Source organism: Neolamprologus multifasciatus, chromosome 10 (assembly GCF_963576455.1).
Source record: "Neolamprologus multifasciatus chromosome 10, fNeoMul1.2, whole genome shotgun sequence".
Taxonomy (NCBI): domain Eukaryota; kingdom Metazoa; phylum Chordata; class Actinopteri; order Cichliformes; family Cichlidae; genus Neolamprologus; species Neolamprologus multifasciatus.
Genome location: NC_140448.1, coordinates 14,654,535 through 14,668,305, shown reverse-complemented (window position 1 = coordinate 14,668,305; position 13,771 = coordinate 14,654,535). Strand labels below are relative to the sequence as shown.

The following is a 13,771-nucleotide window of genomic DNA, read 5'->3' as shown; positions in this document are numbered from 1 at the left end:
CAAAATAATTTAAAAAAAGGCACAATAAATGTTCTTGTTGTCTTCAAGTCATTTTCAATAAACAAATTCAATAAATCAAATCACATTCAGAGTTATTCTTGTATTTTCTTACATTACTACTGTTATGTAGTAATGTACTGGCCAATAGCCTAAAGTGCAGCATGTTAGCTACTAATAATATCTTTGTATTGTTTTTGTCCGGACCGATATTCACAGGCTTGCTCCTTTTTATTCTTGTGGAAAAATCATTTAAGCACCGAAACGAAACAGATTTCCTGAAATTTCCTGAAAGAAAGTTCAAACCTTTGCCAACCTATTCCTCTGTCCTCTTTAGTCCTTTCTTGTGTGTTGAAAATAAAGGCTTTAATATCCTTTGTTGTCTGGGTCTGCTTTCTGGGTCCAACTTCAGGCTTGGCTACGATACATACAGTATGTCAAGTGTGGCAAAGGAAGTGTTTGTACTCCTGGTGCTTCATGAAAACTGACACAAAACAACGTTTATCCTCTGTGGGATAAACACTGAGATTTCCTGGAGGTTTGGATGCACATTTAAAATGGAGTAAAATAAAATGATCAATTATCAAGATACACAGAATAAATACAAAGAAATATAAAAACGACAGTAAGCAATGTGAAGCCACTTGTGAAAATGTAATATATCTTATTGCAAAAAAGTGTGTGGGGTACTGAGTCTATAGTGAGTAGAAACTTACTGTAATGTCACAAGTGGGAGGAGAGTTCAGTTCAGTGATAGCTGCTGGATAGAAGCTGTTCTTTAATCTGGCAGTGGGTGAATTCAGTAACCTGTACCACTTCCCAGGGAGGAGCAGAGTGAACAGACCAGTGGATGTCCTCCAGAGGCGGCAGGGGCCGGCCGATGATGTCCTGAATAGTTTTTATCACCCTGTGGAGAGTTTCTCTGTCTGCTGCTGAGCAGTTCCCAAACCAGACTGTTAAACAGTACATCAGGATGCTTTATATTGAGCAGAGGTAGAAAGACTCTAATAGATTTGCAGACAGGTGGGCCTTCTTTAGTATTCTGAGGAAATAAAGTCTCCGTTGTGCCTTTTTAATAATAGGAGCACCGTTCCTTGTCCATTTAAGGACCTCCCAGAAATATAAAGCAAGCACCCTCTGTATGTCAACCCCTGATTCCAGTGGCCTGAGCGCCCCTCGCTGTCGCCTGAAATCGATGATTTCTCTCTTTTTTTTTAATGTTCAGGGAAAGGTTATTATAACAGCACCAATCAGATACTTTAATTATTTTGTGGATATGTGATATCAGCAGAGATGGGAAGTAATGAAGGACAAAGCTTAAAACCATTCAAGGTTAAGCTGTGATCTTTTTTTCTGTTTATAATTAACACTTTGTGAGTTTTTATGTCAAATAATAGCTGATGAGCTTTATCTCCATATTCTACCAGTTGGTGGTGGTAATGCATCATCATTTGAATATACTAATAACAGAGTTACATCAACTGATGATACTTAGTTTAAACAATCATTCACCACACATTTATTTAACTCGGCTTGTTAACTAAGCATCACTCCATTAGCAACTGAACTAAACTGTATATTCTGAGTAAACTTAACATTTTTATTTTTCAAAAATAAAAATATACCTTTCAATCAATAGAGGTTGGTGGTGTACCAGGGGCAGGGGGGTGACATCCCAGTGAAAGAGGAATCTAATGTGATGCTTAGGAATGTCTGATTTGTCTCATCAAGCAAGGCGCACATCAGCCTGGGATGAAAGGCTGGAGCTTGAAACAGGCTTAACTCTTCCTTCGGTTGATGCGTGTAGACATGACAGCAAGATTTCAGAAAAACTCATGGAATTTTTTAACAATACTTTCAAATATTGTAGATCGTGCTACACACTCAATGAAACACATGGAGGTTGTATTTCGTTCTACCGAAGTCCTCTTTTATTTGAAGAAAACTCATTGCAGATTCATGCTAATAACTTTGAAACAGTTACAATAACATATATATAAAAAAAGTGGGCTTTCAACAGTCACCTACACGTGAAGTCCTCTACCCCACCACCCTCAGAAAAAAACATACATTTCATGTTGTTCTCTTTTTTCTTTACAACTGTGAAAGAGTCATGGATTCACTGACTCTCACTAAATGACCTCTGACAGTCCCCAATTTCTAAAAAGGAGTTCAAACTAATAGAAACACACTGATTTCCCTGTAGCCTCCTTTAATTCACCTAAATTGTCACATGTGTAATCCTGCACTCACACTGTCTTATTTTTGTTATACCTACTCCACTTTGCATACAGAGCTAACACATTAACTGAAGATGCCATTGTTACAACGCTCCACACCACCATCTCCCGCCTGGAACAACAGGGGCGTTATGCCAGGCTGCTCTTTGATGACTTTAGTTCTGCTTTTAATGCGATATTCCCTGACAGACTAAATTAAATCTGTTGGATATCGGACTTCCTTTTACCATCTGCTGCTAGATCAGAGGGGAAGACTGAAGAGTGTTGGAGGGCTGTGGAAAAAATAAAAGATTACATAACAAAGGTTCATTTTCACATTTTTTTGGGGTCCAATTCTCTTTTTGCTTTATATATTCCCCCTTGTCCTAAATTATTAGGCGCTACAATAATATCTCCTATCATCTCTGTGCTGATGACATTCAGTTATACTGTTCCTTTAAAGTCTCTGAGATTTATAAATTGTCTAGTTTAAGTAATTGCCTGAGAGAAATCAAGCAATGGTTAAACGACAACTTCCTCCAGCTAGACTGATAAAAAAAAACTTTAATTATTGCTCCCAACCATATCTTTTTACTTGTTTTTACAAATCAGTTTTAAATCGTTTTCAGACTGTACAAAATACTGAAGCAAGACTCTTAACATGCACCAACAAAAGATCTCATATCACCCCAGTTTTGGCCTCCCTTCACTGGTTGCCTGTAAGTTTTAGGTTTCATTTTCAAATTTTATTTCTAACATTTAGGGTCCTACATGGTTAAGCTCCACAGTATAGATATCTGACCCGCTGAAACTGCATTCATCTTCCCAAGCTCTACGATCATCAGGTCAACAACCGCCGATTCCCCCAGCACTCGATGGAAAACTTGTGAAAAACTTGATTGTTCCTTTCAAGCAGTGGCACCACAGTTGTGGAATTCTCTTTCACTGTTTTTACACTGTACTGACCCCACTGATTCTTTTAAAAAAGCAGCTGAAGATATTTTATATAGACAAGCATTCAAATAATTTGTTGTTTTTATGTTGTATTTTATTGTTTTACATTGTCCAGCATGTTGACTGTTACCTGCAATGCCACTTTCTGACTAACAGATGGCACTCTTACCAAATCAGATTTGGTATCTGTAGTCAGACAGTGCTTGTGTCATCAGTGTCACTTTAACATTACAAAGTGTAAAAACAAGTAAAAGATATTTACAATAAGCAGATCTCAGTGCCGAAAATTTAAAACACTGAAAAGCATGCCAACTTTGTGTCATCCTCCGAATGCTTCATGACACTCTTAGACAGTTTTTATCCTTCAAGGCTGATTTGACTAAGTTATAATGTGTACATGGTTTTATTTATTTACTTATTTTATTTAAATTCACCAACTCATCACATTTACTTCGACTTACTTTGCTCCAGCCAGCTGTGTTTTGGTAGTCACGCGGGCATCGGACCTTTGGAACCTTTGTGAATTGGACAAAATCCTAAATAAATTCAAACGTGTGCACCCAGTTCTTTTTTAAGTCATTAAAGATGCCATGATGGGTATATGTAAACTTCTCACTGTGATACATTCAAATCAAGATTCACAGGCTGGCTGAACCCAGGCAAACTTCCCAGTAAAAGAATCTACTGCCATCGTGTGGTCATTGATGTGATTACAGCATAATTACATTTATCGCTAAAAGCAGTTTGAACAGTTCTTATTATAATTTTTTCTTTGCGTTACTTTGTTTCTTTAGCATTGTACTTCTATTTACAGTGGTGGGGGTTTTTTTTGTTGTTGTTTTGTTTTAGTTTGTTTGTTTTTGTTTTGCGGGTATTCAGCGACTGAATTTTGAGCCGCTGCGATTTACGACACCAACGACAAAGCTACGACAGCACAAGCAAGAAAGCCGTAAATCGTTGTGTTTGGGGCTGGAGGAGGTCATTAGAAAGTGAGGAGTTAAATAGGGGTTGGCTGTCAGGGAGAAGAGACCCTCGGTGTAGGTCTCATGCTGGTGTAAGTCATACATATTATTCACCAGCTCTGTATAGTATCCCAACCGCTGCGAAATGCTTCGTCTGATCCTGCGGCTCAGGCCGTCCTCCGGGCTCCGGTGTCCCCGTGCCCTCCCGGCCGGGCCTGCTGCACTCAGCTCCCGCTCTGCTCCCGGAACCAGCTGTCTGAGACGGCTTCATTATGGAGCGGGGTCCCGAGCCGCCTCTCTGGACTCCGGCTTCAGCTACAGAGCGACTCTTCTGCGGTCTCCCCAGCTAGCAGGTGGATGTCAGTGCAAGCGCTTCTACAGCCTGCCGCCACACCAGAAGGTAACGCTACCGGAGCCGGTGTCAGGTTGCTATAGCACCCATGTTCACCGCGTTAGCTAGCTTGACCTCCCTGCCTGTTACAGAGATCTGTTAAAAACGCTTTATTTGCTGGAAATCCGGCTCTTCCCTGTGTGAGGTTAGCAGGAACTGTTGAACGATTAGTTTCTCCACTGTTCACTGGAAACACTGTTGTGACTGTTTGTGCTGCGGTTCTCCTGAATGACACCAATCCGTCAAACCTGACTTGTGTGCCTCAAACACGGAGGCCATAGGAAATACTTTGGCTATAAAAACGTAACACATGCCTGATGGTGCTGAGCAATACTGCAAAATTTGGTATTGATCCCGATACCAAGTAAATACAGGGTTTCGGATTGCCAGTCCCGATACTTGTAACCTATAAAGACAGCTTAAGTAGGGAACAGCAGTATGTTATTGTTTGAGGTGATTCATCATAAATTTGCAAATTGTGAACAACTTTTAATGACCACTAACTGACTGAGCTTTACCTTCCATAATGGCTGTATTTTATTTCCACAACAAAGTACAGCTTTTAGCTTGTCGTGTATTTTGAAACAGTTTTTTTAGACTTGGAATATAAATGTACCTTTCTCTAAAGCACTGTTATTTAAATGTGCTATACACTTACAAATAACAAGGATGTGACAGTCACCGCGAAAAGGTTCAGACACCTTTCAGAGCAAATGTTTGAGGTTTATTTTACTTTCTCCAAAAATAATTGATCTAACACAGAACTTAGATCTTAGACATTAGAAGTAAATTATAGGTTGTATCGCGATCTGATCCCAATATCAGTGTTTGTTTCAGTACTATCTATATTTGCCTCTGTCTGAGACATTTTAACACAGCACGTTCATTGTAAAGTTGTAAAAAGACTAGATTCATACTTTGTCACTTTCCCCAAGTGTATTGAAGTCAATTAGAGCAGGTGATTTGTGTTCTCCTCTGTTGCATTAGACAGAGGACTTGGAGGGAGCTGATGGTTAATTGGTTGTGGAACAACTTCAGGAACTGCTGAAAACATGAAACAATTATAACCTGGGAAGTCTGACATGCTCGTCCTCCAATTTAAGTGACCTGCTGGTTTATACCTCTTTGTCAGTCGGGAGTGCTGCATGTGGAAATTACATGCTGTCCCCTAAATCATGAAACTGGCAGCTTCACTTTCCCCTTACAGTCCAGAGGTGTGCTCGTTAGGTTAATTGAGCATAGGTGCAGATTTGAGGCTGTGAGCCTGAATGAAACCCTCCATTTTTGACTCTAAAGTGGAAGGCTTCTCAGTAGTCCTTCTACCTTTTGTGTTACTTCACCAATAGCATGTCATTCATCTTTGCTGTTATATAAAAAAAACTCTATAAAAATCAGCTGTGGTGAAGTGGATGTAGGTCATTTTATGGAGCAATGAATGAGGTGATGATGATGATGATGTAGCAACAGCAGTTACAACACCTGACTTTTGGCACTTTTTTGACTGGCCTTTTGAAAAGTTCCCAGTGAGAATACTCTAAAAGGATGATACAGATAATTTTTTTAATTTTAAGTTTTAGGTTAAACTTTGATTATATTCATTTGCTTGTTCTTCAGGTGGAGCTTCCTGCACTGTCACCCACCATGCAGACAGGAACGATCGCTCGCTGGGAGAAGAAGGAGGGGGAGAAAATCAGCGAGGGTGACCTCATAGCTGAGGTTAGGAGCCGCGTGTGCCCACGCTGCCACAAAACGCGATCGTGGTGTCCATTTCTAATGTTGCCTCTCTCTTTGTAGGTAGAGACAGACAAGGCCACTGTGGGATTTGAGATGCTGGAGGAATGCTATCTGGCAAAGATCCTGGTTCCTGAAGGAACCAGAGATGTCACCGTTGGAGCCGTGATTTGCATCACAGTTGACAAGTTAGTGTGTTTGGACAGTCCAGATTCAGAGCTGAGGCCTGTTAGTTCACTGGTGGTTGTTCTTTTATAGTAATGGGACGAATTAATAGTTGAAAAACATTAAATGGGGAGCACTCTGTTTTGATAGTGGCAAAATGCTGCTTTTATTATTATTTTCAGTCCTTTAAGTGCATCATTAATCCTAGAGCTTTAACAAACATGACTTCTACATTTGTTATGTAATGTAATGAAATGTGCTATATCAATAAAATTGCCAGGTGCCACAATCAAATATGGGAGGTTAAAAGCTGACAGGGTGCCGTATGGCTCGATGCAGTTGTGTCAGTTTTTACTCATTATTTGTGGACATATTTTCCTCTGCAGCCCTGACTTGGTCTCAGCCTTTAAGGATGTAACACTAGATTCAATCAAAGCAGCCGGTGCCACTCCTTCACCTACTGCCTCTGCTCCGCCTCCGCCACCCGCTGCTGCTGCGGCAGCTCCACCTGCAGCCCCTGGAAGCTCTTATCCTGCACACATGAAGGTAAGCGAGCTCTCCCATAAACGAGTTCGGTCAGAAAGCCGTAGATTTGTGATGTAGACAGCATCTGTTTACGATGCTGTGTTTTGTGCGCGTAGTCTTGGTTTGATCAGGGTTGTCCAGGATCACTGTATCAGGGCAGTGAAGCGGGTACCACTATGGACTCTTCTGATCATGCGTCAGATTTTACTACTTTACTACAGTGTGTGGAATTAAACAGTTTCCATGTATCTGTTATATCGCCAAAAGTTGATTCTGTTCATCTGGACGTAGCATTTTGTGGGAGAAACGTTTCGTCACTCATCCAAGTGACTTCTTCAGTCTCAGCTGACTGCAGGTTTCCCCAATCTTATAAACAGTACATTTGCATAATGACTGAAACCAGCTCACTGAAGGAACAATGGGCTGTGAGGTCAGTTCCTTAATCTTAATTATGCAGATTCTCATGACCCTTGATCAACAACCACTGACCAAAACCCACTGATCAAAGACCACTGATCAATGGCCATGAGTACCATTCACAGAGAGTTGGGGAATGGCTGCAATCACAGTATTGTAAGATGGTGACAGATGTACCCTTAAACCCCCTCCTCGATTCAGAGATGGTCTTTCCCTTTTCACGTAAATGGCCTCCTTGACTCCGCGCTCAAACCAGCGTTCCTTCCTGTTTAGGATGTGAACATCCTCATCCTTGAAAGAGTGTCCACTGGCCTGTAGGTGTAAATGGACTGCAGAGTCCTGGCCTGATGAGGTAGCTCTTCTGTGTTGTGCCATCCTCTTTGCCAGAGGTTGTTTGGTTTCTCTGATGTATAAATCCTGGCAATCCTCCTGGCACTTAACAGCGTACACTATCTTACTTTGTTTGTGTTGGGGGACCTGATCCTTGGGGTGGACCAATTTTTGGTGCAGCGTGTTTTGGGGTTTAAAAGCCACAGAAAGTGTGTTTAGAAGTGTTTAGAAAAAATGCGTCTCAACTGCTCCGATACTCCCAGCTTTGACAAACGCCCAGCTGGGATAACCACATTTACTCAGGGCCTTCTTGATGTGCTGTTCTTCTGCTTCCCTGCCTGCTGTGTCTGTTCGCTCTGTGTTGCAGCGTCCTGATGACACCCAATTTATGCTCCAGTGGATGATGAGGGTCAAAGCTTAAATACTGATCTGTATGCGTAGGTTTGCGGTACACATCAGCTTTTAGATGTCCCCTATTACTGATGGAAATCTCACAGTCTAAGAAGGCTAACTTGCCATTTTTAGACTGCCCTATCTGTTATATTTTGAACTTTCTCTATTTGAAGGACTTTTTTCTTTCTCTTTATTTAAAAAAACAAACAAAAATAATGTCACACCACTTCATCATTTAATCAGAGGGAGGTTAAAGGCTTTAATTTGCTGGAGGCTGTGCAACAAAATTGTCCCTGCCCTTACTTCAGCTGTGAATGTCCCTGTAACATCATTCGGTCCCTTCAGGGGTCATCTTGAAGAAATTTTCTCTAGACCTTTAACAGTGTTTGTAACTTGACTAGATGCTGAAGAGGTTGTGAGTCTTTTTCAGGTCTAGTATATTTCACATTTGTGGGAATTTGTGTTACAGATCGCACTTCCTGCTCTTTCTCCAACCATGACGATGGGAACAGTGCAGCGCTGGGAGAAGAAGGTCGGAGAGAAGCTGAGCGAAGGAGATCTCTTAGCTGAGATCGAAACTGACAAGGCGACCATTGGTAAATCCAAACGGATTTGAACACATCGATCCTAAAGCGTGTCCACTTTCAGCACTACAGAGGAAAAAATATTTATATGATCTTACTTTTAATATACCCTGGTCCTGTGTGTTTCCATACAGGCTTTGAGGTGCAAGAGGAGGGGTATTTGGCAAAAATCCTGGTGGCAGAGGGAACCCGTGATGTTCCTCTGGGTGCGCCGCTCTGCATCATTGTAGAGAAGGAAAGCGACATTGCCGCTTTCAAGGATTACGTTGAAACTGGGGTGGTTGAGGTTTCCACACCACCTCCACCTCCAGCACCGGTGAGACTCACAGAAAACCTGCACTTTCAAATAAGAAGTCATTTGGCTTTTGTACAGTTTTAAGATGCCTTAAGAACACTTTGTTTATGTTGTAGGTTGCAGCTTCAGCTGCTGCATCACCCAGTCCTGCTCCACCAGCAGCAGCTGCTGCCCCTGGAGCACCCAGGAAGGGTCGTGTGTTCATCAGCCCGCTTGCCAAGAAACTCGCTGCCGAGAAAGGAATTAACCTGGCTCAAGTCAGCGGTACGTAGCTGGACCTATGTGATGGACGAAGAGCGTTTGCTGAAGCTTTTACATTTTAATTTTTTCATTTTAAATACTCTTTTGTTCAGGGTCTGGCCCTGATGGACGCATCACCAGGAAGGATATTGAGAACTTTGTTCCACCAAAAGCCGCACCTGTAAGGGAAACCCATACTGTTGAGTCACATTAGTGCCCATCAGCCCAGTTAAATCATGTGTAACCATTCTTATTGTTTAATGGTCCTTTTCTTAATACCGATGTAATACGGACAGTCTGATCAATAAGTCCATGTCAGTCATGCCCATTTTTCTTTTAAATGATACATTTAGCTGTTGCAGGACAGTGATTTATCTGTTTTGGCAAATAATCACAATTATTAATTAATTTCCTGTACCTCTGTTTCTGTGGTCTGTAATGCAAATTAAATCTCTACGTCTGCAGGCTGCTCCAGCTGCTCCAGCTGCTCCTGCATTTGCACCAGCCCCTGCTGCACCAACTGGCACCTTCACAGACATCCCTATCAGCAACATCCGCAAGGTGAGCACCACCACACACCTGCCTCTTGATGGGCCATTACATTCTGTGATGACTTCCGCTGCTAGCAGTCGGTGCATTAGCGGCTCCTTCTGTGCGGGGTGCTGTGCTGGTGTATTGAGAGCTTGGAGGCAAATGTCCCGAGGAGATTTCAGTGTAGCTCTGTTATCTCTGACCTGTGCTAACACATTTTGCCCCACAGGCGGGCACTCCATTTATCAAAACAGACCCAGCCAGCACACCTCATTCCTCTTGGTGATGAATAATGGATCAAAGCTAAAGTGCATATATTTGTCTCTCCTGCAGGTCATTGCTCAGAGGTTGATGCAGTCCAAACAAACCATCCCCCACTATTATTTGTCTGTAGATGTCAACATGGACCAAGTGCTTGAGCTTAGAAAAGAACTCAACGCTGTGAGTTTGTGCTTTGTAATAGAGGTGTAACTGTAGCTTTGTTTGTATCACTGCACTAAAACCTCATTTCCAGCATCTCATAAACGATTTCACCCTCTTCTCTCTGCAGGAGGTAAAAGCCCAGAATATCAAACTTAGTGTGAATGATTTCATCATCAAAGCTAGTGCTCTGGCCTGCCTCAAGGTTCCTGAATGCAACTCGTCCTGGTTGGACACAGTCATTCGTCAGTGAGTAAAAACTCATTAAGAGCCACATGGAGTTTAGTTCCTATAAGCAGCAAACAGAAAACACGTTCTCCTGACTGTGGAAATATCCATCTTGCTTTGTATTCCCAGCCATTGTCTCTTTGGATCTTATCTTTAAATGAGTGCATGCATCACAGAGTGTGTTTACATGCCGTTGGGGAACATTACGCCAGTAAGTCATTTAAATGATAAAACCTTGTTACTGAAGGCAGAAACCATCACAGCCAAAAGCAACTAGTGCAGACTGGTGGTTCTCTCACAGCAGCCGGGACGTGTACAACCACAAGGTAGATACAGAAAAATGAAGTTAACTTGATAGGGAAGTTTTAAAATTTAGATTTTTAATTTCAAGATAAATTAACTTTATTTTGTTTTAATTATTGCGCTTGATTGAAACATTTCAAAGTTGGGCAGCATGATTTTAATAATCAAAGACAAAGTCTCGTTAGCACTGGCGAGGTGTCAGTTTATTTGCAGCAGAGGTGAGAGTAGCAACATGAAATTACATGATTTCTAACGTTGCTCGTAGCTGAAATTATTTCCATTTTCTGTGCTGTTTAAGTGTACATGAAGTCACTTGCACAGTAATCAGTTTCCTACACTGCGTGAGACTTCTTTCTTTATTTTAGTTGTTAAGTGTGCAGTATTGATCTAGAATGATAGTGGTTTACACATTCGCCCAACAAGCAAAACATCCCAGTAGGAGACGCAGATCTCTTTGGGTTTGTGTCAGTAATGGCATCTGGTATAAAAATGTGCCAAATCAAAACATGCGGAGCTACTTGCTGTGGCCACCTTTTGTGAATAACAGTGCCTGAAAGCAGCTTGTTGACTTAGAATAATAATGCAATATCTCCCTAAAGTGGAATAGTTAAAATGCCTTTATTAGACCTCCCATTATATCGGTGTGTTCCACTTCCTACTTGTATCATTGTTAATGCTGCTATTAGCATTATTTACCTCTCTATTTATAGTTATTTATGGTAGTATAAAACATATTATACTTTTATTCTAATAAGAGTGCCTGTCTGTAAATATAAAGTTCACCAGTGCTTCCAATGCTTGTGCTTAAATGACAGTTATCTTAATAATGTGATATTTCACGGGTTGGCAGTTTCAGTTTTGCCAGCAGAGAGCACTCGGAATAAGTCTTTCGGTTTCGAAAGGGTCGCCTTGAAGAGAGAACTGTGCCGGCATCTGTAATGACTTTATTTATGTTTTCCAGGAATCACGTGGTGGATGTGAGTGTGGCCGTGAGCACAGCCAGTGGCCTCATCACGCCCATAGTGTTTAACGCCCACATCAAAGGACTGACCTCCATCAGCTCAGATGTGACGGCTCTCGCTGGCAAAGCAAGAGACGGCAAACTGCAGCCTCATGAGTTCCAGGTAAGGCTTTTTAATATTCTGAGTGAGTGATAATTTCTTTTTTTTCCTTTCTTCACAAACTTAAATTGTCCTCTTTATTTTCCCAACCAGGGAGGTACATTCACGATCTCTAACTTAGGCATGTTTGGCATCAAGAACTTCTCGGCGATAATCAACCCTCCTCAGGCTTGCATCCTTGCTGTCGGTGGCTCAGAGAAACGCCTCATGCCTGCTGACAACGAAAAAGGGTCTGTGCACTGACGACAGTAATGTAACAGAATGGCATGATATCATTTTAAACTCCCGTCTAATGCAGCGGATCCTTGCAGGTTTGACGTAGCCAACATGATGTCGGTGACGCTGAGCTGTGACCACCGGGTGGTGGACGGCGCGGTCGGTGCACAGTGGCTCGCAGAATTCCGCAAGTTCCTGGAGAAACCCGTCACCATGCTGTTGTGACGAGACTGTACTGCCATCAAACTGCAGCAACGGGCAGAGGCTTCTCACTGAAGCGATCCGATTGGTCTAAACTGGTCTGGATCCTCCCGTGATTGGCTAGCCCTGGCACCAGGTCACTCCCTATTACCCAGAAGGGGAAGAGGCAGGACTCACTCCGCTTATTTGTCTGTCTCGCTTTCTTTCCTACTGATCTGTCTCCCCTCTTGCGCGTTCTCACCTATACTCTATTTATTGTGGCCCCCATCTTACACGAGACCAGAATTAGGAGCAACTTACCCTAGAAGAGCAACTGGCTGTGCGTCACTAAAAAGGGAAGTGTTACATGTCAAAGCAGAGAGCAAATCTATCCCGTATACCTCTATTTCTGCCAACTTACATACGGGAATCTGTGAATGTTAGAAAATAGGAAATGCTGTTTGTGGATAAAAGATTTAAGATGTTTGTATGCTTGTTGGGGATCTAAATGTTGAGGCTCACACAGATCTACACACCTGTCCCTGTTATGATCCCAGACACTCAAAATACAAGATGTTTCCTGTAGGGAGGGGGAAGCTAGGGTTATGTATATTCACTATGGATGGAAAGAGTTGTGTGTGTATATTTGTATATGGTGGTGAGACGTTTGGATAAAACAAATCAAGCTCTTGGGAGACCTCACCATAGAACTTATTAACTGTATAGCTCAGAATGAAAAAGGCTGCCCTTACAGGAAATATCGAACGGTTTTGCCAATTCTCTCTTCAGCGGGGATGTTTTTCTAGTCTCAAACATTCTGTATTTCACAGCTGGAACGCACAAAGGTGGTGCTGGATGCTATTTGTAATTTGAATAAACTGGGTGAAGACAACCTTGTGCCATAAGCTCCTTTGTTTTGTGTCGTTGTTGTTGGTAGACTTGATGTAAGATTGTATTCACACACGGTGATCTGCCCAAATCGAAGTGCAAGTGACGTACCTTGCTTGGGCATTGGTCTGATTGCAAACGACACCTGAACCTCAATGACCACATTGGTTCAGGTATGTGGATGACTCCTGGGTGAAAATCAAATCTCAGCATGTGCCACAATTCACTGATCACATTAACTCGGTGGACCAACACATCATCGCCAGTGAGGTTATGAAAAGTGAAAGGTTAGCCTTCTTAGACTGAGATTTCCATCAGTAATGGGAGATATTTAAAAACTGATTTGTACCATAAACCTACACATACGGATCAGTATTTAAGCTTTGACTCTCATCACACTCTGGAGAAGAAACTCCAGAGTGTGATCAGAACGTTACAACACAGCGTGGATATCATTCCCACAGATATGGTGGCCAGGGGAGCAGAAAAGCATATCAAGAAGGCCCCGAGTACATGTGGTTATCCCAGCTGGACTTTTGTCAAAGCTGGAAAGGCACCTAAAGAAAGCTCCAGGAGAGAAGGACAACTGCTGTCTAAGCGAAAACCTTTAGTGATCCACAACGTACCATTTCAGTCAATTTTTCATGTTAGAAATACAGGAGGATGATGAATCAAAGGAAA

General features: G+C 42.0%; 1 protein-coding gene across 2 annotated transcripts; it reads left to right on the top strand.

Moving 5' to 3' along the window:
• The first annotated feature begins 4,100 nt into the window (after nucleotides 1–4,100).
• On the top strand, nucleotides 4,101–13,094 carry dlat (dihydrolipoamide S-acetyltransferase (E2 component of pyruvate dehydrogenase complex)). 2 transcript variants are annotated; one of them, XM_085173664.1, is made up of 14 exons: nucleotides 4,101–4,532; nucleotides 6,138–6,239; nucleotides 6,318–6,442; nucleotides 6,806–6,965; nucleotides 8,554–8,680; nucleotides 8,803–8,984; nucleotides 9,080–9,227; nucleotides 9,317–9,384; nucleotides 9,669–9,764; nucleotides 10,068–10,175; nucleotides 10,285–10,403; nucleotides 11,647–11,809; nucleotides 11,900–12,036; nucleotides 12,118–13,094. In XM_085173664.1, exons 1-14 carry the CDS (start codon nucleotides 4,278–4,280, stop codon nucleotides 12,245–12,247), a joined length of 1,920 nt encoding a protein of 639 aa, XP_085029790.1. In that variant the 5' UTR covers nucleotides 4,101–4,277; the 3' UTR covers nucleotides 12,248–13,094. The 2 variants fall into 2 exon arrangements, with proteins under 2 accessions (XP_085029790.1, XP_085029792.1); XM_085173666.1 differs by lacking the exon at nucleotides 4,101–4,532 and adding an exon at nucleotides 5,838–5,963.
• Nucleotides 13,095–13,771: the final 677 nt, after the last annotated feature.